Raw genomic sequence first — 24,212 nt, 5'->3', positions numbered from 1 at the left:
AAGTAAAAGCAGAAAATAAAGACGATAAATAGTTTACAAAACACATGATATAATCGCAAGGTCCCCCAGTTTAAAGGTAGGGTAGGTAAGAATGGAGAAACCAGCTCGAGTGCGCTAGAATTTGAAAGTACACAACCGGAAAAAAACTGCCCCTTCCTTCAGACTTCCTTACAGAGCCCCTCCTCCAACACACATGAACGCGCACATGACCAATGAAGGCACGAGACACGTTTGTGCACGAGATGGAAGGCTGACAGGCAGGTAGGCCATCCAGTCTAGTTTTTTACAGCGCCACGGCTTCCACAGATGAAATATGTGTATGTATTTATTGTCAAAGCATTTAATACATTCATTGCTATCGGGATGTTAAGAGCATTCCATGGAATATAACACAAAGTGTTTCTGAAGTGAATGACCTACCCCACCTTTAACATCAGCTGTTGCTACCCTTCAATTAGTGTCTGTTTCTACAGTGTGCTCTCTAATAGGGGATGTGATTATGGCCAAAAACAATAAACATCCATCCATCCATCCATCTTCTCCCGCTTATCCGTGGTCGGGTCGCGGGGGTAGCAGTTCCAGCAGAGAGCCCCAAACTTTCTTTTCCCTGGCCACATCAACCAGCTCTGACTGGGGGATCCCAAGGCGCTCCCAGGCCAGCGAAGAGATATAATCCCTCCACCTGGTCCTAGGTCTATCCCTTGGTCTCTTCCCAGCTGGACGTGCCTGGAACACCTCCCTAGGGAGGCGCCCAGGTGGCATCCTAACTAGGTGCCCGAACCACCTCAACTGGCTTCTTTCGACGCGAAGGAGGAGCGGCTCAACTCCGAGTCCCTCCCTGATGACCGAACTTCTCACCTTATCTCTAAGGGAGACACCAGCCACCCGGCGGAGGAAACCCATCTCGGCCGCTTGTATCCGCGATCTCGTTCTTTCGGTCATGACAATAAACAATAAACAGTTGAATGCTAATCAGAAGACTGCTTTTATTACATTACTTAAATATATTATTTTACTAGTCTCAGTAACCTTTTTGATATGTGTATTTTACTGCCTCGATATTTTATAGTTTGCTTCTCTGTTGGTTATCATTCCTATAAATCCCTTTCATAAGTCTTATGATTAAACTGCATAAGGCTCTTTTATCACCTCATAAAACAATACTTAATGGCATATAAAAGCTCCTATTTTCCCACAACATACTGATCATTCCTGACATCAATCTCAACAGGCGCTGTGAGGAAGAATACTTGAGGAAGGGTGGAAGCAAAGGGAGTTTTGATAATATTCACCATCAATTATCTAAAGCTTTTAAATGCAGGGACCTGTTTTGAATGTCATTTTGAAACAACTGTAACGGGTGGTTAATTATGGATTAGTCAAATATGCAGGGGCTGCAGGCAACCCAAATAATACCAATACATTTGTATCAGAGCTGAATCAAAGCTGTGACTAAACTGAGCATGATGCTTCTTATATTTATTAATAAGTGTGATTTGATGTATCCATCTGCCTAGACAAGTCATTTCTGGGAATCTAAAGGCCAGACTAAACGTTCTTAGAGAGCAACTTGCAGGGGTTCTTTTTTACTACATTTATGCTTAACCTTGCCTGGAAATTACAATAAAAAAAGTGAATGCAGGATTTCATATGTTTTACGAGACATAAGGAATTCAGAGGGAAAGGAGCCGTTTGGAGCTCTGCTACTAAAAACTGCTTTTTTAATGTCATACGTCAAACGCGTCATATTACGTCACATGGGGGAGCAACTTTCTCGGACTCCTTCTCTGCCCAATCCACGGTAGTAGTTTGTAGTATTGTATTTTTTCGGTAATTTTACATTGCATTTCACAATTTGTAATCATGGTGAGCTGTTGTGTTTGTCCAGCCTGTCAGCGTCAGGACATCGAGCCCACAGTTTCCCTAACAGGAAAAGGACCGGAGCTAGCTTTCGTACAGTACAAACAACAAACAAGCATGTCATCACAACGACGTGGCCTTGAAGTGAAGTTGGTAATGGCCGGCTGTGCTGCGTCTTTCTCTGTAACCTCTTTGGCGTGCTTCGCACTCAAATGCGAACGCATTGTTGAGGTTGAGCTGTGATAGACCAACGTCTTTTCGCAGAGCTTGCATTTAACTTCCTTTGGACTTGTATGTTCGAAGTAGTTCCACGAGGAACTCTTTTTACCTGCCGGCTTCCGCTTTGTTCATCTTTAGTCGCACGTGTGAGGGAGAGGGGGGGTGGGGTTGGTGTGTAGCGTGCTGCAGCAGCAGTCTGCTCTGCACGCAGGCTTCCTCCAAGTTTACAGTAAAACAAACTGGTGGTGTGACCAATGGCCATTTACAATTATTAATAATATTACTATTATTAGCATATATATATTTATATATATATTTTGGTTGAAACTAAGCCAGTAAAAAAAAAAAATACATAAATAATAAAAAAATATATATAAATAATAAAAAAAAATATATATAAATAAAATCGATTTTTAAAAATAATATTCGATTATGGAGACTGTAACGAATATTCGAATAATCGCTGGCATCCCTAATACGAATATACATTTTCAACCACTTCCGTGTCAAAACTAGCATCGTGAACCATGTTCATTCATACGTTAGACCGGCTGCTCTCCCCCATGTGACGTCACATGCGGGAGGTCTTTTTTTATGCGGAAGTAAAAATGTCTTACAAAAACGACGCCAGATGTCACTGTAGTGTATATTTCTGTATACTCTTTTGAAAATCTAGAGTATACATCATTCTCCTACACATGTATTCACTGGGGTCTCTGACCTGCAAGTTGCTCTTTAAGTCTCCACCAACAAGCCTAAGAAATTGAATTCCTGCTCAGACGAGAGCTACATTCTTGTGACTCCCAATAAGAAAAAAATTATGAGAGAGAAGGAGAGGAGGCGAAAAAGAGAAAGCTGCACACGGACGTTTCATTTCAGCTGTTTGGCTGAGTACTGATGATCAAAGTGAACTATTCTCTGTCTGAGGCCTAGATTCTGTCTTTCCTCTGCTGTACCTTGAAGTGCAGGGAACCCAGTTTCACTCTGCAGTTGCTGATTCACAGATTGTGTTGAGAAAAAACTACTGGTGGAAATCAAATCCTGTTTCAGTGCACAGAATAGACCTTTGTTAAGTATTCATTATATGTGTGGGCACTTAAATGGTAATGCTGCCACCACAAATATAAATCATTCGTGTTTCAAATGTTTAAAAAAAGTGCTAAAACAAATGGTTGATTAATCAATTACATTTAAATAAATGGTGGGCCTGTGGACATTGGCTGTGTACCCCCTCTCTATCCCCCTTTCTAATGAAGGCAAAAATCACCACAACATTCAAAATGGAATAAATTGTAAACCATCATGATCATTCACTAAATATTTAGGTCATATTATGAAAAATGCCCGGGAAATGTGAAGCTCCAGTCTCTAAATAAGAGTACTGCAGCTCAGTTGTATATCTTGGGGTTCATTAGTCAGATGAAACTATACATTTGAAAAGAAATACTTTGGAATCTAGGAAAATATTCACTATTTCTGACTTAATGATTTATCCAAGAATTGTGGTCATAATATTAAAGATTCATAAGTAAAAAAGGGGAGAGAAACTCCCACAGGAGGAAACTTTGGGATGTTAGCCTTTGCAGACCATTTACATGCACACAAACCTGTATAACACTACAGGAAAGGGAAAACCCAAACTGCATAATAGGGCCCATTGATCATGCGTATCTAACTACCTAGAAATTATTCAGCACTTCTACATTAAATATTTTTCCTCAAAACTGCAACAGCCAGCAGAAATTCTACATTTCTATCAAACAAGTCAATCAGAACCCAGAAATCGTTACAAACAATAACAGAAGGAAACGTCAAGTCAACTTAACCAGATGTACGACAGCGACCAGCGTTTTTATTTTTAGATTAAGATCATAAATGTGACAATCCCTGAAAACACCTGTGAGATCCCAAAACCTCACTATTCAACAAGACATGTCACTTTGAACAGCATACCACCACAGCAGTGTGTTGTTCATGCAGGAGAACATGCCATTACAATTGTCAGCTTGTTCTTTATTGTCAGTGCTATCACAGCCTCTCTGAATGTTGCCACACACACATCAGTTCCTCTACACATGGTTGCCGTGATGACGTTGTCACTCTCTTGTTTCAAGATGTAGCAGGCAGATAATCAGATAATTGGAATGTAGATGTGATGCCATACACACCATCACAGTATCAGTGCAAATGTCATCACTTCCCCTCACACAGGCTGATGCTACTGTGAGACCGCACTCTGTTCTCAAATACAAGCAAGTTGTGTTTTTGTTTTAAATCCCAATTATGCCCCTAACATGCTTTAAATATTTTCTTCTCAAACATTATGTTTGGATGTGTTGCTAACCTGTGATTGCAGTTAAACTTCCCCCTGCTGCAATGCTAATCTTAGTTTAGCATGCTAGCAATAAAGTGGTGCAGGAATGAGTCCTCAAACCCGGAAATGAGTTAGCTTTACAGCACTTTTGGTTTGTTTGTCTGAAAGTTATTGGTTTTTTTAATGTGGTTATTTGGTTCATTAAACGCCTGAAATAAGATCTCTGGTTATCATAAACTCAAGAGAGAGAAGTTTTATTCTACGACATAAGGTAATAACCCACTCGTGAATGTTCGAAGATTCTAAGCGTCATAAAAACGGCAGCTGGTAACAAGTGAATAAATTACACCACTAAACGTCATCACAGCAAACATTAGCCGCCTTTAGCTTAGCGGTTGTGACATTTGATGTAGTTCATTTTAATCATACGTGTGTCTTTGCTACAGAGCTCATTTTCTGCAATATTCCAAAAGCCAATGGTAAACTTCCATTTACTTTTTTAAAGTAGCCTATGGGATGCTAACTCCGAGGTTGGCCTACAAAACATTATTGTGAGATGCTGATGATGATGTCATTAGCTTCGCAGGTATTTGGTCATAAACTGAAGTATTAGACACATGAAAAGATGAAAAGTCAGAGGATCACCAAAGTTATAACAATTGATTCTTTGGGCTTCAATAATATCAATAGTAAAACGGCAATTCTAAAAACTGTACTCTTGACAACATGTCATGGCTATTCATCCAATGATTGTTGAGAAATATAAGTCAGCATGGCTTAAAATAAGCATACTAACAGCAATGGATACACTTTTTGCTTTTCTGCTGCCGTCTGGCAGGCGTTACCGCAGCATCCGGACTAAAACCACCACTCAGGGACAGTTTCATCCCACAGGCCATAAGACTGCTAAACACCTGAACTTAGAAACAACATCCCTAATATTCATCTGGCTGCTACTTACAAATTATTTTTTCTATTTACTAGGGATGGGAACGATTAATCGAATATTCGAATATTCGAAATGATTCAGGTATTCGAATAATTATTCATGTATTCGAATATGAGTTATGAATATTTTTATGAATTTTTTTTTTTTTTGGGAGGGGTGCCTAAGTTGATTACATATTATCAAATTGAATAATTCAATGTATACGACAGTGCCATAGCTAAATGTGTTAGGTGACGTCTAAAGGTGTGTTTTGCTCCGCTCACTCGTCCCTCACAGCGGGCAGAGCTGCAGGTGCTGATCTCTCTCTCTCTCGTGTCCAGTTATACTTCACTCGCGTTTATGTCCAAATCCATCAGATCTAGCTAGTTCTAGCCAATGATATGGCTGCTGCCCCTCCCTACACGCAGATCACGCAGACTCAAACCTCATCTTAGGCCCAAATGCGGCGCAAATGAGCTCCGCAGCCATTGTGAGGTTCCGGCGCTAACAGTTCATGAGCGTGCTCCCCCGCCCCCTGTCAACACTCGCGACACATGAGTGGCCAGCCTAAACAACAATAAGCGCTGCTTCGCAACCGTGTGTGGCGGCAAAGTACATAAACATTTTGACAGGAGAGATTTAGTTTTGCCGGTATTCAACATATTTTACCAGTCATAGTCCGGTAATTATTTATACTCTAAGAAGAGTCCTACACAACAGACATGGCGTCAAAAAGGAGTAATGTGTGGAAATATTTTTTGTATATAGGATGTGTACATTTCGGTTAACCGGTTAACCGTTTTTTGGGGTATTTTTTTGAATATTCGAATATTCAAATATACATTTGCTTTCAAATTCCCATCCCTACTATTTACCTATATATCCTATTTCAATAACTTGCATATAGACTTTTAATGCACGATTTCACTATTCTAAAACTATTTTTATTTTTGTATTACTATTTACTTGCACTATATTTTTCTGTTTATCTGTGTTTTGTATTGCACTGTTGGAGAAGCCTGTGACACAAGATTGTCATCGGCATAACTACACTGTAGCTAAGTTTGGTATGACTAAATAAAGAACCTTTTTTAAGGGTGTATAAAGAAATACATAACATTTAACAATTTTACACTCATGTCTGGCGCATCAAAAACTTGCCAGATGGGTTTTAAACAAGGACGCATTTGTTTTCAAGCTCAACGATTTTCAGCAAAATCACAGATAAGAAGAGTTGGGAAAATATGAGTTTTCAACTTCTTTTACTAGTTTTTGTAATAGTTTTAGATCGTCAAAGCTGCTTGGGAAGTTTCATTTTCCATATATCTTTTCGTTATTAATCATTATGTTAATCACCTTTCCTGTAACTTTGAAGCACTGTGACAGCAAAGCAATTCGTATGGCACTGCTGGTGCTTGTAGAGAGTGAATGTATATTCATCGAGAAACTTCACTACTACTGAACAATTTGTGCCTTACGTCAACCTGTTGACCTGAAAAGAGCACCATTTTCATCTAAACTGGGCAGGAAGCTGATCAGTTAACCCAGCTATTCTTTTTTGGTGCAAAATCAGTGAAAAAGATTTGTTCCCTTTCTATAAAATAGCTGGTGTTTGTTAAGAAAGTGTGTTTAAAGAGGAAATATTATGTTCATTTTCAGGTTGTATTTAGAGTCTCTACTGGGACATATCTCCATGCTTTATTGTTCAACAAGCTCTTCATTTTTCTCATTCTGCCTGTCTTTTCACCCTCTGTCTGCTCTGATTGGTTAGCTGGCTGGCTCTGGTGTGATTGGTCAAGGAGTTAGAAATGTCCCTCCCATTAGCCTATCACATACAATGTGTCGGAGCACTAGCCAATAAGTGTTACATAGTGATGTCATTATGTTACGGAAGAAAATAAAGGAGTCCAATGGAGGCGTTTCAGGCAGGTGTGTGGTTATAGAGAGGCGAAGTCCCGCCCATCTACTTCCGACTCATGGGACCTTATTTCGGAAAAATTATGTATTGAAGTCAATGGAGAGAGAAAACGTATCTTTTGATCCCGTTTGAATTGTGCCATGAATTACACATATGATGTTTGTCCATTTAAAAAATCATTTCCATGTCATTTTTTGACATGGAAATGATTTTTTCATCCCACAGGCAATTTTTCATAGTCTTATATTTCAACAGTTTAAAAAAAAAAAAAAATACGCAACTAGAAAGACTACAAATCCCAGAATCCCGGTCCCGCATGCTGGCTCTTACGGAACCGACTAACTCCCCTTGTGTGTATGTACAGCTCTCAACATGTCCAGACTTGTAGTGATTTTCACTACAAGGTGAGGGCCGTCTTGGTGTGTGGTGCGAGACGGGAGATGTAGTTCATTGAGCGGTTTCACACAAAGAAAGTGTTACATCACAGTTTTACGACACATTTAGATTTTTTTTGCAAAATTATCTTTTAAATTGACAAACATCATATGTGTAATTCGTGGCACAATTCAAACGGGATCAAAAGATAATCTTTCTCTCTCCATTGACTTCAATACATAATCTTTCCGAAATAAGGTCCCATGGAGGTCCACCGGAAGGGAGGGACTTCGCCTCTCTATTTGTTCCTGTTTAATATCAGTTTAAAGATAGCATTAAAAACTATTTCACTTGAATTATGCTGAAAATAAAGAGTTGATTCTGAGTTACTACAACAGTCTTTTGAGCTGTTGATGAGTAATACTACAACAATGTTGAATCATTTATAGAAATCATAATTGTTTTTATCCAATGATCGAGTTGGTATAATAACAAATAAAAAGGCAATGCTTCTATTTCCCTGTGACGGTGCTGTCACTGCAGTATGCAGGCCTCTTGCTCAGCGAGAGACTGCTGTGTCACCTCAAACTCACCAAAGACTCATCACACTGCTCAGCCCGACTCATAAATATAAAAAACATCAAGCCATCACAAAAATGCAACAAGGAATACCTAAACACCTTCAACAGAACAGATCTACAACACAAGACAGACAGCTGGAACTGTGACAGAGGCGTTCAGGAGACTAAACGTGGTCTTCTGTGTGTGCGCTGTTTGAGTGTGGTTATGTGTGTGTTTGTGTGTGTTCATTACAAACCTGCTGCTTGTCCTTCTTGTGTATTTTCATCTTCTATCCCTTCACTGCATCTGTTCACACAAAAGGAAATCATTTGTGTTACTTTCAGAAACGCACACGAAACAAACGGCACTGACAATGTTTTGTGTCATTTTGTGAAGTTGAATGTTAACTTTCGTCTCCAACTTCCTTTAATGGCACAATTTTGTTAACGTGTTCTGTTACCTTCATTAAAAAGAAATATATATATACAGTATAGTGGGGCAAAAAAGTATTTAGTCAGCCACCAATTGTGCAAGTTATCCCACTTAAAAAGATGAGAGGCCTGTAATTTTCATCCTAGGTATACCTCAACTATGAGAGACAAAATGAGAAGAAAAAAATAAATCCAGAAAATCACATTGTCTGATTTTTAAAGAATTTATTTGCAAATTATGGTGGAAAATAAGTATTTGGTCAATAACAAAAGTTTATCTCAATACTTTGTTATATACCCTTTGTTGGCAATGACAGAGGTCAAACGTTTTCTATAAATCTTCACAAGGTTTTCCCACACTGTTGCTGGTATTTTGGCCCATTCCTCCATGCAAATCTCCTCTAGAACAGTGATGTTTTGGGGCTGTCGCTGGGCAACACGGACTTTTAACTCCCTCCAAAGATGTTCTATGGGGTTGAGATCTGGAGACTGGCTAGGCCACTCCAGGACCTTGAAATGCTTCTTACGAAGCCACTCCTTCGTTGCCCGGGCAGTGTGTTTGGGATCATTGTCATGTTGAAAGACCCAGCCACGTTTCATCTTCAATGCCCTTGCTGATGGAAGGAGGTTGTCACTCAAAATCTCACGATACATGGCCCCATTCATTCTTTCCTTTACACGGATCAGTCGTCCTGGTCCCTTTGCAGAAAAACAGCCCCAAAGCATGATGTTTCCACCCCCATGTTTCACAGTAGGTGTTCTTTTGATGCAACTCAGCATTCTTTCTCCTCCAAACACGTCTAGTTGAGTTTTTACCAAAAAGTTCTATTTTGGTTTCATCTGACCATATGACATTCTCCCAATCCTCTTCTGGATCATCTAAATGCTCTCTAGCAAACTTCAGACGGGCCTGGACATGCACTGGTTTAAGGAGGGGGACACGTCTGGCACTGCAGGATTTGAGTCCCTGGCGGCGTAGTGTGTTACTGATGGTAGCCTTTGTTACTTTGGTCCCAGCTCTCTGCAGGTCATTGACTAGGTCCCCCCGTGTGGTTCTGGGATTTTTGCTCACCGTTCTTGTGATCATTTTGACCCCACGGGGTGAGATATTGCGTGGAGCCCCAGATCGAGGGAGATTATCAGTGGTCTTGTATGTCTTCCATTTTCTAATAATTGCTCCCACAGTTGATTTCTTCACACCAAGCTGCTTACCTATTGCAGATTCAGTCTTCCCAGCCTGGTGCAGGTCTACAATTTTGTTTCTGGTGTCCTTTGACAGCTCTTTGGTCTTGGCCATAGTGGAGTTTGGAGTGTGACTGTTTGAGGTTGTGGACAGGTGTCTTTTATACTGATAACGAGTTCAAACGGGTGCCATTAATACAGTTAACGAGTGGAGGACTGAGGAGGCTCTTAAAGAAGAAGTTACAGGTCTGTGAGAGCCAGAAATCTTGTTTGTTTGTAGGTGACCAAATACTTATTTTACCGAGGAATTTACCAATGAATTCATTAAAATCCTACAATGTGATTTCCTGGATTATTTCCCCCCATTTTGTCTCTCATAGTTGAAGTGTACCGAGGATGAAAATTACAGGCCCCTCTCATCTTTTTAAGTGGGAGAACTTGCACAATTGGTGGCTGACTAAATACTTTTTTGCCCCACTGTACGGTTAATTTAGGACAGATACAAAATGTGTGATACATTTCTATAATCATGATAAATCAAAAGTTTACAATGTACATTGGGTGATTCAATATTTGTTTTGATTGAGAGCCCTTGTTATCAGTAAAGTACACTTCTGCTGTTAACCAACTGAAAAATAAATGAAATGTTCTTTTTTTTTTTTTAAATAACATTTTGAGTTTTGTTCAGATAGTGTGTGTTTAGAGATATTTTCACAAATGAGGAAAAAAGCCTTAATATGAAAGCTAATTTACTTTAAGAATCTACTGGGACAGAAGACAAATATAAGGAGACGTTGGAAAACAACAGGTAGACAGAGTTTCTAATGTGCAGAGTGAAATCCATATCATTTATTACAAAGATAAAAATATGCTTTATTAGAAATTGTAGAAAAATGACCCATTGTTACAGAAAGAGCATTTGTTAATGTGCCTGCCTTGGTGTTGACGGGGCCTAATTGATTCAGCTAAAGGCCACCAGTGTGAAGCTCTGTTTACAAGAGAACATTTGACATGTTGCACTTAATTTGGCACTAATTAACATCTACAAGGTACAACAAGCAGAAAATCACTGCTCAATGACACGCTAAGTGTTACAAATGTGCTTTACTCTCAACAGAAGTAGCATATGACCACTGATGCCCTAATTCATATGGGAATTATTTAGTTTATTCAGCAGGAAACTGAGAGGGGGGGGTGGGCCTTTAATGTCTTTCTACACAACAGCAACCTGACAACCAGTTACACAATAACATCACAGCCATAGATCTCTGCATGCTGTAAACATTTCCCCAAAATATGTTACGTTAACTAACTGCAGAGTTTCACTTAAAAAGACTACTGTTTACCTTTTTGCTAAGATGCACACCAAAAATATAAATGAGTAATTTGATGATTAATCATTAGAAAGCTGTGATCCCAATAGAAACACTTTCAGAAACACTCATTAAAAAAAAAATGGAACAATAACATCTCCTGGAATATGAGAGCCCTGATTCAGTCTTTCCTCGCAAAAGACATCGAAAAAGATGTTTTCAAAATAATAATGAAGGACAGAGTAAGGGCAGGACAATTAGACAATATTCAAATCACAGGATATTTGTGTTAAAGGTTAAACATGTGTTAAAATACCATATTCAATGAGGTGTTATTGAGGAGCTGCAGAGATATCCTGACCTACAAATCACATTCTACAGACGTAACCAAATATATTTGGTAAAGGTCCTCTTCAAAAAGTCCCCCCATAATAATGGTATATCTTTCAAAGACAACGAAAGTCCTGATGCAATTCTGTAAATCGATAGCATTTGCAATATCAGTCAAAAATAATCGCAATTAGCAATTTTTTCAAGCCTGGAGAATCGCAGTGAATTATTTTTAAAACACTTGGTGTTAGGGATAGGGTCAACACCTTTAACTTTGTCTGACATTTTAGTGGAAACTGTTCTGCTCCAGTGTTTGCTTTTTGCCAGTAAAAGCACAGAAATGTTGAAACGGACTTATTTCCCAATAGCTAGAGAACATATCGCACATCTCCACGCCGCCTCAGAGACTCGCAGGTACAGCAGCCCTGCCTTTGGGGTTGGTTCCATGCAGGCATGTGGAGGAGGACCACAGCCAATAGATTTCATTCAACCGCACGGCTCTCTAGGATATTACTGAAACTCATTCAGAAGCACCGCCGAGAGAAAGTTTCTCTCACTTTATGCAAATGAATGAGTTTCCATTACGCCCACAAAATGGTTGGCTTGAGCCTTTAGGATGGGAGGTATCCTCTGCACTGCAGGATATTTTAAATATTAAGGAAACACTGGTTAAGCTTTTTTATGATTTAGTGTAAGTCTTATTTTTAGTAGGGTTTGGCTGCATGATTCGGAAAATATAACTTATTGCGTTTATTTTTGACACATATTGCAATTGCAATATTATTCACAATAATATAGCAAGGAATCATCATTTTTAAATCATAATTGTCATTAATTGAAAATATATGAAATGATTATGGTGTGACTTTTTTTAAGAGGATCCGTACCAAAGTAATGATTAGGCCGAGATATCTCTGCAGCTCCACAATACTTTATTTAAAATTTAAATTAAAACATATTTAGCCTTCAACAAATGTTCCACCTCCTGCATTCTAAAGATTGCATCAATCTTCAGTATTCAGATTTCGATACATTGTTGTATTAATTTGGCAGCCCTAAGTAGTTCAAATGTGACTAGGATTAGAGTTTGGAAAAACTCAAGGACATGAGTAAAAGTTTAAATATCTTACACATCTTTGAAAACCATGATACTCGTATGAATATGGCAGTTGGACTGGAGAGCTTGAATGTGAGAATGACCTGGCGTTTCTTGAACAAAAGAAAAACAAGAGATGAGAGCTCGTAGTGAAAGTCCACCTGAACAATGGAGACAGGGAGTAGTGCAGATACACATTAACAGATACCTGCACCTTTTAACGTCCATGTTCTCGTGTATAAACTTCCCTACGCAAAAGATATTTAAATCTGTTAGGACTTCCATTTGTAATACAGTGAAAATAAAAGATACATTTTAAAACCCATCATTCTGCGGAGTGTGCACGGAGGACTGCTGCACTGCGCACAAAATCAGTATTTAGCAGCACTACATCATGCAATATAAATAAAATGTTGTGACTGAAGTAGCAAAATAAATGTTGTAATATACTTGAGAATTAGGTTTAATGTTTCAAATAATTCCTAAGAAAACCCAGCACAGCCATCACACATATTAGACAAGTGAAGCAGATAACATTAAACATGTGATGTGTCAGACTTGTCTTTATCGGCAGGTTGCTCATTTTAGAGCAATAATTAAGAAAGCGAAGCTCACACACTGTCTGCCCCCCTGAACACAACACCTACAGCTTGAGAGTTCTTGCTTATAAGAAACGAGTCAGGACAGAGGAGCTCGTCCACTGTAAATATTGAAAAGCCACTTGAGGCACAGTTTTTATTTGTAATATTAGACACCACCTCAGAGCCAGACGGGACATGGTTTCTCACAAATGATACAATTACCTCTACAGTGAAAGTTGAGACTACAAAAGTCCCCAAATGTACCCACAAGAGTAAATGAGAGAAAGTGGATGTTCCGTCCTCACGGCTTTAAGAAATCTATACTGGGTTTATTTAGGCAACCTATATTTCAGCTGCTGTGTGATTTGGATGTCAGGAGCAGTACACCGGTGTAGTGAAGTGAATACATGCTACACATGAACACTTTTCTTCCAGAACAAACCTACAAATCAACCTCAGTGTCTGTGCTCTGTCACCTCTGAGCAGCGTTATGCAGTCTAATGCCTCTAATATACAGTATGCTGTGCTTTAAAAAACTAATCAGGCAGGGGGGCAGCAGATAGTTCCACAAGACCATTTCATATCTATGAACTGAACTCCCCAGCATAAAACAGTGAATACTACGTCTTATTACTACTCCAAAACATTGAAGGTTTACTTCAGAACTCACTGGCTTCAGTTCAGACTGTGATATTAAATAGCATATTAACACAACTCTATTTTCACAATATCTATTACGAAAAAGGACATATTTATAGGCTATTACTCCACACATATACTGGGAACTGGGCTTATCTATGATCCGTTTAACTTTTTCTTTTTGAAAATGCTTTATTCTTCCAAGCTTTCTCAACCAATCCCACATGGAGGAAGATATATTAATCGCTAGCTTATTTTGACTAAATAATGAAGGGTAACGTATCTTAATGTTTGTGAAACTGCAACTACGAAATATTTGGTATCATAGCATGGACATTTCACTTTAAAAAAGGCCCTATTATATGTTCTAGGGTTTTCCCTTTCCTGTAGTGTTATATCGGTTTTAGTGCATGTAAACGGTCTGCAGAGGCTAACATCTGATCATGTCATACTTGTAAATTGTTTTGTTGATCAATTACTCAGCTGTAGTCACATGTTTTTGTATTTGAATGTTAACAACTTCAAAATGTTAACAGATCTATATTTTTGGAAACACTCTTTAGAAGCTGAATCATTGTAATGTGTCACATGCACTGCCTGGCAACATGTATGTTCTTATTAGAATGTAGAACTTGTGAAGCTTACATATAGGTGGTTATTTGTCATAATACTCCTGTGCTAGTGTGAAAACGTATTAGACAGATAGATATTACAGATATTTACACAAACATTTCCTTTAAGACCTTGTAAAATTCACAATGCAGCTAAAATAATCTCAATTCTATGTTGCCGTTCTTCCATGTGACACAGACCTGATGGTTCCTAATCAGCGAGCAGCTACATCTGCAATGAGTCACATGTTTTCCCGTTTTATCTGGACCACAAGGAAGTGCGGTACAAAATCAGATCCCGGAGGCATGTGACCTACATGCAACTTCCGTGTGGACACTGAACATTTGTATTCGTCTGCATCCATTCCCTCTGACCACAAGAGTGACGGCTAACCGTACGGACAACTTTTCTCAATGGTATTATGTCCAATTAGCATAATTAGAACCATTGCCGTGTCCTAACATGTCTGGGAGAGCCTACATTCGTGCAGTGAAAGAAAAAAAGAGCACGTTTTAAAACATAACAGAAAATGTAAAACTGAAAAGTAGTGTGTGCATATGTATTCACCCCCTTTGCTATTTAGCCCAAACAAAGACCTTTAGAGTCACACACTTGAATGACTTTAAGTTGTATTGTTTGCATGTAGTAGCGTTTGTTACATAGCTGACGCTTTTATCCAAAGCAACTTAAATACACTTCACCAATTTGGGGTTAAGTATCTTGCCCAAGGACACATTGACGTGTCAGCGGAGTGCAGGGTTTCCTCCCTGAGCCCCAGCGGCCCCAGAGTGATCACAGATGCTGGAATGAAGCTCTTTCCAGTCTCTATGCTAAGCTAGGCTAACTGGCTTTAGGCTGCAGCTACATCTTCACTGTTCAGATCTGGGAGTGGCATCCTACATTAGCCTACATGTTATGTAACTGAAGCTTTTGTAATGTTACGTAAAATGTATGTTTCCTTGTATATTAATGTGGTTCCATGTTGATGTTTCAAATGGAGCTGCTGCGATGCAAGAGAAACTTAATATGGGTTAAGTTATCCTTAATGTTACAGTGATAAGGTTGTATACACTTATGTAGACATGGCTACGCCAACCATTTTAGGTCGATCTTGCCCAAGGACACTTCGACATGTTGACTGCAGGGGAAGGGGATCGAACAACTGGATCTTGAATGTGTAGGCGTCTATATACAGTATACCCCCAGTCGAGAAACACAACTCAAACTAACTTCAGATACACACCGAGTGCGAGGTTTACTCGCAGTAAATTAGTTTTACACAAGTCGGGTAAAGAGCTGCAGGGACTTTTAAAGTTCGGATGAACATGAAGACTAAGCCCACTCACTCTATATTCTCAATGCATCTCCTTGAAAGGCTGAAGCTGATTTAGAACCAGTGATTTCAGCAGCAGCTAACCAGCTTCACTCCGCCTCATGGAAAGAACAGGTGCTCTTCATTTCTCCATTTACTCTTCATTTCTCTATGACACTCAGCAGAATTGTCATTCGCTGCTTAACACATGGATGATAAAATGGCATCTGTGGTACAGCACTCTGCATCAGCAGCCCTCCACACACACACACACACACACACACACACACACACACACACACACACACACACACACACACACACACACACACACACACACACACACACACACACACACACACACACACACACACACACACACACACACACACACACACACACACACACACACACACACACACACACACACACACACACACACACACACACACACACACACACACACACACACACACACACACACACACACACACACACACACACACACACACACACACACACACACACACACACACACCACCTGTCCAACAGTACCATTAGGGATAACTGCAGCATCTGCACAGAAGTTTACTCCAGACTCATAACTGCCGTCTTAAAAGTGTAGTGACACTTAATCCTTACGTCCATAAAGTGGTTTAATTGTGAAGGAGACAGTCTGTCTGCAATTATAGTGCCATGATGTGTTCCTCACACACACAGGTGTCATGGAGACAAACGTACAGAAATAGAGCATGACTACTTGAAAATGCTTGAATGAGAAAATCTGATAACATTTATTTATTTTCTTTTACTCAAACATATTAATAGTTTATGAAAACCATCACCGGATGTTATCAATAAATCCATTGATTTATTAATAACAGAAACTCTTATAATGGAGTACCTCCAAAAGGTAATCTCAATGATTTTCATTCCTTCTAACATTGCAGCTGCAGGAATGAGTCCTTGAACCTGGGAATGAGTTGGCATTGTAGCACTTTGCGGTTCTCTCAAAGTAAATGCTTTTTAAAACGTGTTTTAAGTTAGATGCCTGGAATAAGATCTGGGGTGAAAAACAAGCGTAATATTTGTTTCGTTTCGTTCAAGGACATTAAACACATCACTAAACATCCACTAGTGATTTAAAGATACTAATGAAAGCTTTAGCGCAAGTTCAATAAGGAAGACCTAACACGACTCACCTACACGTCACTCTATGGCTCCCTTCCCCCCTCATTAAACACGAGGGCGTCGCCCCTCAGCAGCCAATCGCTGCACAGGCTAAATTCCTTAAATGCCTGCTCTTCCTCCCTGTCAGTTGTCATTTCAGGTGACCACCCGCCTCCACCCCTCTCGCCTCCCGTCTCCTCCAGGAGAAAGCTAAACTTCCTTCTTCAGACCGGTCCCACCTACTCATCACCACCACCAGTGTCTAGACCCCGGGGGTTTCTTCGGAGCGGTTCTTTCCCTCCTGAATGATTATCCTGCAAACCGGGGCCTAATCGCCAAACACCATTCCATTCTCTTGTTGTATTATCATGGCAATCATTTCATTCATATGACGTGTAACAATAAATATGTATTCCTTACATCACGTCTCTCCGGTTTGAAATGGTGGTCACGTGAAGTCATGCATCCTCGATGTGTTATCTCTTTATTCTGATGATGAAATGATTCCTCAGAAATCATAAAAGTGGTGTCAAAGCAAAGGTGGTGCAAAATGTGTAAGTATCATTTGTTTGCCAAAGATCTTATTTTTCTGAAATATTCTGAACTCCAATCGAGACAATGCCACCGTTTTGTGTGGAGGGAGCCCTTGGCATGCTAACTTCCATGTCAGCTTACACAAATATGTAATCACTGCTCCACTCCATATTGGCCAATATAATCCTAAGTAAATATGTTTTAATTGTTTTACTACTTACACAAACGCCAACTCTTATCATCTAAAACTGAAGCTGTCAGATTATCAACATCACTGACAGACTGAACAACAGAACTAAATGCCCATACGGAGAATAAAACAGGTGACTAAGTTTCATTACATGTTAGACGCTTTTATCCAAAGCGACTTACATACTCAATACTGTGGACAATCCCCACAGGAGCAATGTGGGGGGAAGTGTCTCAGGGACACAACGACATGCTGACTGCAGTGGGGTTTGAACCTGTGCTCCCCTGAGCCGAACACAATCGCACTAGTTCACTGCGCCACAGAGCTCCCACCAGTGAAGTGCTTTGGGGTATGTGGGACACTCAGCACCCTGAGATTCACACACTCGCACACACACACTGTGCTGAGAGGCGGGCCTGTGTGATGCATTGTGTCTGTCATGTGGGAGGACGCGTCATGTGGAGGGCACGGAGGGAAACTGAACTGAACCAGTATGAAAACAGGACAATACTGCATCACAGCTTCTTCACTTCATCTACTGTTGCCATAGAGACACCGGATGACTGTGTGCAATGTGTCAATCAAGCAAATCCATTTAAAGAGTTTGAATGAAATATTAATATAATATAATCAAAGTGATGCTAAACCCCATGTGTATTTTATTATATTTGTTATGTCAGGGCATGTAAGGCAACTGTAAAAATAAGGACCTCCTGAATTTCTTTTTTTTTCTTTTCTCCGTTTATATTTAACTGTTCTATTAGCCTGTTGGTAGTGCTGCGTACCGGTACGCCGAACCGGTACTGGACTTGTAAAAAGTTTCGGTTCAAGTCCGGTTAAAACCGGAACGTCAGGAACCGGTACTTGGACTCGCAAAAAAACTAGCACTTACGTATATTCTGGTGTCTGTGGTTATTTAAACATTCCCTGATAAACGTTATTCAGCGTCAATAAATGAGTGCTAATCCCAGTGTGCTCAGTGTACAACATCACATGTCATTTCACCTTCGACTCACGGTTTGAAAACTTAGCATTTCGCCACATGCTAATGCTAACCGGAAGTGAAGAATTTTCAGTAAGTAAATAGTGTGAACTTCCGGTTTTTTCAGAATAAAACTGATTTAAATTAAATAGTGTATTTAATTCAAAATTACGCCATATCAACATTGATTTTAATTTCTAACAGTAGGTACATCACTATGTATGTAGTATGTACTGTATAATGTACACATGTAGAGTTGTAGAAAATACATGGTGTACAGACAGTACAGTACACTCTGACTGTACAGTCAGTCACTACAGTGTCTACTGTATAGTAGGTGTGTAACAGTGTAATGCGTATAGTCTACTCTACACTCTACCTTTCAGCAACGTTTTAGGGATTTAGGCTCAGTCAGCTCAGGGACTGTTTGGTTACTTTAGTTTGGTAAATGAAATACATGTTTGAACTTTGTAGTAGTTCACTGTAGTTGCTGTCATAAGTCATTTGTAGACTAAGTGGCAAAAAGTGGTTTTTTTACATTTGTACTTTGTAGAGAAATGTAGACACAAGTTGGAAGGGAGCACAATAAACCTGACGAGTTTGAATTTGAGTTGATTATGAGTTAATTTTCAATTGATAATTAGCTCACAATAAGTTCACTTTAGTTACTCACACAACTTGACACAAGCCATGGGTTCAGAACCTGAACCTCTGGACTTCGAGTCCGGACCTGAACCTGAATGTGAGTCCAAGTACGCAGCACTACCTGTTAGTATAGGTTTATATCTTCGCTGTTCCTTAACCACTGTTTATTGCATTTATAACCTTTTCTGTGTCGTTTGTTTGACTTTATTGTCAAACATTTTATTTCTGCGGAAGCTAATTAGGTTACAACTTGCAATACAATAACAAGCAAGTACTGCTTCAGTTGCGAATTGAACAATTTCCGTGATTGGAGTGAGCGTACATGTAATTCTTCCAAGGGGTCACTCTATCTAAAGGGAACAATAAGGAATAAAACCAAATGCTGAGTGCTTCAACCAATGCGAGAACAAGTCATTATTGGAAATATATAAAGAAAGCCAATTCTCTTTCTTTTACATTGAACAAGTACACGTTTTTTGGGAGATTTGAAAATAATCTTGATGAAAAATAAGAAGATCAAGAAAACAGGGCTGACCGTAACTGCCAAAAAACGAGTCTCTTCTTGTTCGCATTGAATTATTGACTAATCCAGCTGAATCTAAACCATTTCAAATGCTTCATTCTTTTCAATACGGTTTTTTTTCAATTGCCTGCAAAGGCTAAAATCCCTGTGTAGCCCCTCAGTCAGCAGTGGCTCCGTCTGTAGGGACTTGGTCTTGGAACCAAAGGGTCGCCGGTTCACGTCCCGACCCAAAAAGAACATATGGATTGAGCTGGTGCTCAATGGTGGAGAGGTGCCAGTTCGCCTCCTAGGCCACTGCCGAGGCAAGGCACCTAACCTCGAAACTGCTCTGGATAACTGGCAGCCTCTCTGCTCTGCCACCTTTCCTATCTGCACGTGTGTATGGAGTGGAGAGGGATTAATAAAGTATGTGTGAAACACCTACATTGGACTCCTTTGATTACTTCCAATCACAGAGCCGGCCAGCTAACCAATCAGAGCAGACTGGGAAAAATAAAGTGCTTTTAGAACACAAAGTGCTTCTTGGCAGGTTACAAAAACAGAAACAATTGAAGTCCTGATAAACAAGTGCATATTGCCAAGCACAATTTAGAAATACAAAATACATTGTCATACAAGTGATCTGTGTGCTGTATTGTCCTAGTTTGAGATCTATAACATCACCATAGGTCATAAATGAAAAGCTTGCTTCGTGCATTAGCTAATTAAGAGCCAGCAATGTGTTTACTGTAGATGTTACTGTAGTCCTTTTTGAACATTAAAGAACGGAGACATATCACAGTAGTAGCACAATACAGAAACATGAACCTGAAAATGAGTAGATGTCCTCTTTTCACACTGCAGGCTCACTCAGCTGCATGCCGTCACCTCTCTTGTCTCAACAGTGAGTCCATGTTAAAGGCTGTTTATTTAGCATAGTTAAAGTGCCATAAATATGACCTATGAAAATGACGTAATGGCCACATGGCAGATTCAAACTCCACCCCAGAATACAGACAATCCCTTTTCCACTGCACACAACAAGTCCCATCAAAACTTTTTTAACTCTTCTGCAACCCGAAATGTAAAACTTGTACTTTTGAATTAAATCCATTCAGTCAGTACTACAGCCGGCACCGCAAGACAAAGTTCCTTACCGACATTACAAGGAACTGACATTAAAATGCTGCGGCTCGGCTCGGCTGCTTACAGGAACCCGCAAGCATGAGCACATTACACCAGTTCTGGCTTCCCTCCACTGGCTTCCTGTCCGTTTTAGAGTTCATTTTAAGATTCTATCGTTTGTTTTTAAATGGCTTAATGGGCTGGCCCCTTAGTACATCTCCGACCTCCTACAGGTGTACACCCCCTCAAGGGCTTTGAGGTCGGCTGATAGTCCCAAAAACAACGAAAAAAACCAGGGGAGACCGAGCTTTCTCATCGGTGGCTCTGGAACGACCTGCCCCCCCCCCCCCCCCCATGTCAAATTGTCCCCCACTCTTCAAACTTTTAAGTCCCGCCTAAAGACCCACCTCTTTTCCCTCACTTTCAAGTCAGCCTGAGCTCTACCTATGTGTATGCTTTATTGTCTGTTCATAGCCTTTATGTGTGCCTTGTATCTATTCTTGTAATATTATATTGTGTTGTTCGTTGTGAAGCACTTTGGCAAACCCTCTGTTTTTAAACTGTGCTATAGAAATAAAGTGGATTGGATTGAAAGTAATTATGTATGACAGAGAAGTGTTAGAAAAGGGAAATGGTAATATAAAAGAGGTGTGTACTTCCTGTTCCTTTCACAAACAAAAAATAATCAGATAAAAGTGAGAAAGAAAAGCATGCAGAGGCTCTTTTCAGCTTTGTGCCAAAGTGTTGTATCCCTACACACCTGTCCCCATGTGTATTGATGAAAAAGCATGCCGTTACATCAAATGAAACAACCGTCTGCTGCTTACTCATGTGGCAGCCTTAAAACTCAAACACACACACTGGTGTATATACATGTTAGGTCACATGTGACATGGCATCTCATGTCTGCTATAAGTAAAGAACAGGGAACTCCCCACCCACACACGTGCAATTGTAATGATTATGAGCCTTATTTGTGTGTATCTTACAGAAAGAGCTGAAATGATTAAAACCATTTATAAATGTTATTATAACTGGCTGCTACTTCAATACTTTATGTTTACTCACTTTTTATAATGCTTTATAACGTTATTTAATCATGTTGTTTACCTCGGTTTCATACTTTATTTAATTGATAGCAGTTATATTTTGTATTTGCCGTGTCCCCTCTGTTTTAACAATGTAAATGTCCCTGCTTAGGGATAAATAAAGGATTTCTGATTAGAAGTTTGAAAATGAGTCGCGAGATTACATGTTCCCTTAACCTGTTAAACCCGGAGCTTGTTTTTCAGGTCTCGGGCTCGAAGATGACATGCCCAGAACAAATGACTATACATTCACTTCTAAAAGGGGGAAATTAATAATCTTAAGAATGGTTCGTATCGTCAGTTAGCTGAGTTTCTTCCCGTTAAGTGGGTATGCCACATTAATAGGTTGTTACATGTTAAGAAGCCGTGAGACACAGTTTCTTGAAAATTGCTAAATAATCAATCATTAGTTTGATCGAGAATGAAACAAACTCGGAATTGCAAATGTGTTTTCAATAAAAAAAAAGTAATGTTCATAATGACAACCCACATTTAGCTTGTTTGTTTTCATTGTCATGTGCATATATGAACGTATGTAGGGCTGTGTATAAATGTGTGTGTGTATATATTTATATAATTATCTCTATTATTCAGTCCTTGATAAAGTTCATTTTATATGAATTGAAGCAAGATCTTGCACTTTAAAGACATTAAGATATATATATATTAGTGCTGTCAAAATTATCGCGTTAACGGCGGTAATTAATTTTTTGAATTAATTGCGTTAAAATATTTAACGCATTTAACGCATGTGCAGAATGGCCCGCCCCATACGTGCCACCAGTGGCAGCGCCAGGGTATGGCTGGGGTAGGCTACACCCATACCAAGAAATGGCTTAGCCCCACCATGAACAATGATGTTAAAGTAAGCAAAATAAAGTCTGCCAACTCGCGGAGTAAATTGCACAGACAGCAGTTAGTAAGATTGATTTCAGCAGCCACGGTTTTGAAAACTTTTGTCACGTAGTGATCGTCTTCTCAATAGAACATCTTTGATAACGGCGTGGTGTTGTTGCAGGAAGTCCCGACGGAGAATACTTTTGCTGTAGTACAGGCCACAGGGGTGCACATAACTGGTACGCAGCTATGTAATCTGAAATGCGTACCGTCACTTGTGTCACAAAGGGCATTTGCGTACCGACGTACTTGTGAAGCTTTTCTAGAAGGCGGTTAGATCACCGGACGACAGAGTCGGTCTCCGTGTGCACAGACAGGGCTGCTGTTAACGTTGGTCTGGACAACGGAATTGTGCCAAAACTACGCCAACCGGCTGCGGAGGGAGACTCCCCCCCATCACTGGAGAACTGCGCTAAAACAGCTGATCACAACGTTCACACTCTGTGGTCACGAAGTACTCCACTAGCCCTCCCCTCTGTCGACTTTCCTGAAGTAGACTACTCCCCCGTTGATATCAACACCACGTAATGAATTAAGACCCCACGGTTTGATGATTGATAGGTGTGTGGGCTGTCTTTCATTTTGACACACAGAACAATGTTATAATAAACATAGATACTGTATGTTAAATGGATATATCCGCCTTCTTTCATTTATCTTTCCATTCCCACAACAATACACATAAATAAATGGCATATTTTGGACATAGTTCGAATGGTGATTAATCATGATTAATAAATTTTTAAGCTGTGATTAATCTGATTACATTTTTTAATCGTTTGACAGCCCTAATATATATATATATATATATATATATATATATATATATATATTAGTGCTGTCAAAATTATCGCGTTAACGGCGGTAATTAATTTTTTGAATTAATTGCGTTAAAATATTTAACGCATTTAACGCATGTGCAGAATGGCCCGCCCCATAGCCTACGTGCCACCAGTGGCAGCGCTGGGGTATGGCTGGAGTAGGCTACACCCATACCAAGAAATGGCTTAGCCCCACCATGAAAAATGATGTCAAAGTAAGCAAAATAAAGTCTGCCAACTCGCGGAGTAAATTGCACAGACAGCAGTTAGTAAGATTGATTTCAGTAGCCACGGTTTTGAAAACTTTTGTCACGTAGTGATCGTCTTCACAATAGAACATCTTTGATAACGGCGTGGTGTTGTTGCAGGAAGTCCCGACGGAGAATACTTTTGCTGTAGTACAGGGCAGAGCCATATAATAGTAATACGATGGCTCTGGTACAGGGGTGCACATAACTGGTACGCAGGTTATGTGCGTAATCTGACATGCGTACCGTCACTTGTGTCACAAAGCGCATTTGCGTACCGACGTACTTGTGAAGCTTTTCCAGAAGGCGGTTAGATCACCGGACGACAGTCGGTCTCCG

The 24,212-nt window shown here is 39.8% G+C and overlaps 1 protein-coding gene across 3 annotated transcripts in view; it reads right to left on the bottom strand.

The window, feature by feature from the left end:
• chd6 (chromodomain helicase DNA binding protein 6) overlaps positions 1–24,212 on the bottom strand; it is a 147,512-nt gene that overhangs the window by 101,888 nt on the left and 21,412 nt on the right. For all 3 annotated transcript variants that reach the window (XM_034083223.2, XM_034083224.1, XM_034083226.1), the window contains exon 2: positions 8,432–8,481. In XM_034083223.2, coding sequence (XP_033939114.1) covers positions 8,432–8,461 — 30 coding nt within the window. In that variant the 5' untranslated portion in view covers positions 8,462–8,481. The remainder of the gene's footprint in view (positions 1–8,431; positions 8,482–24,212) is intronic.

This window comes from Pseudochaenichthys georgianus, chromosome 5 (assembly GCF_902827115.2).
Source record: "Pseudochaenichthys georgianus chromosome 5, fPseGeo1.2, whole genome shotgun sequence".
NCBI classification, from domain to species: domain Eukaryota; kingdom Metazoa; phylum Chordata; class Actinopteri; order Perciformes; family Channichthyidae; genus Pseudochaenichthys; species Pseudochaenichthys georgianus.
The sequence above is the reverse complement of the archived record's forward strand: the minus strand, read 5'-3'. Positions and strand labels throughout refer to the sequence as shown.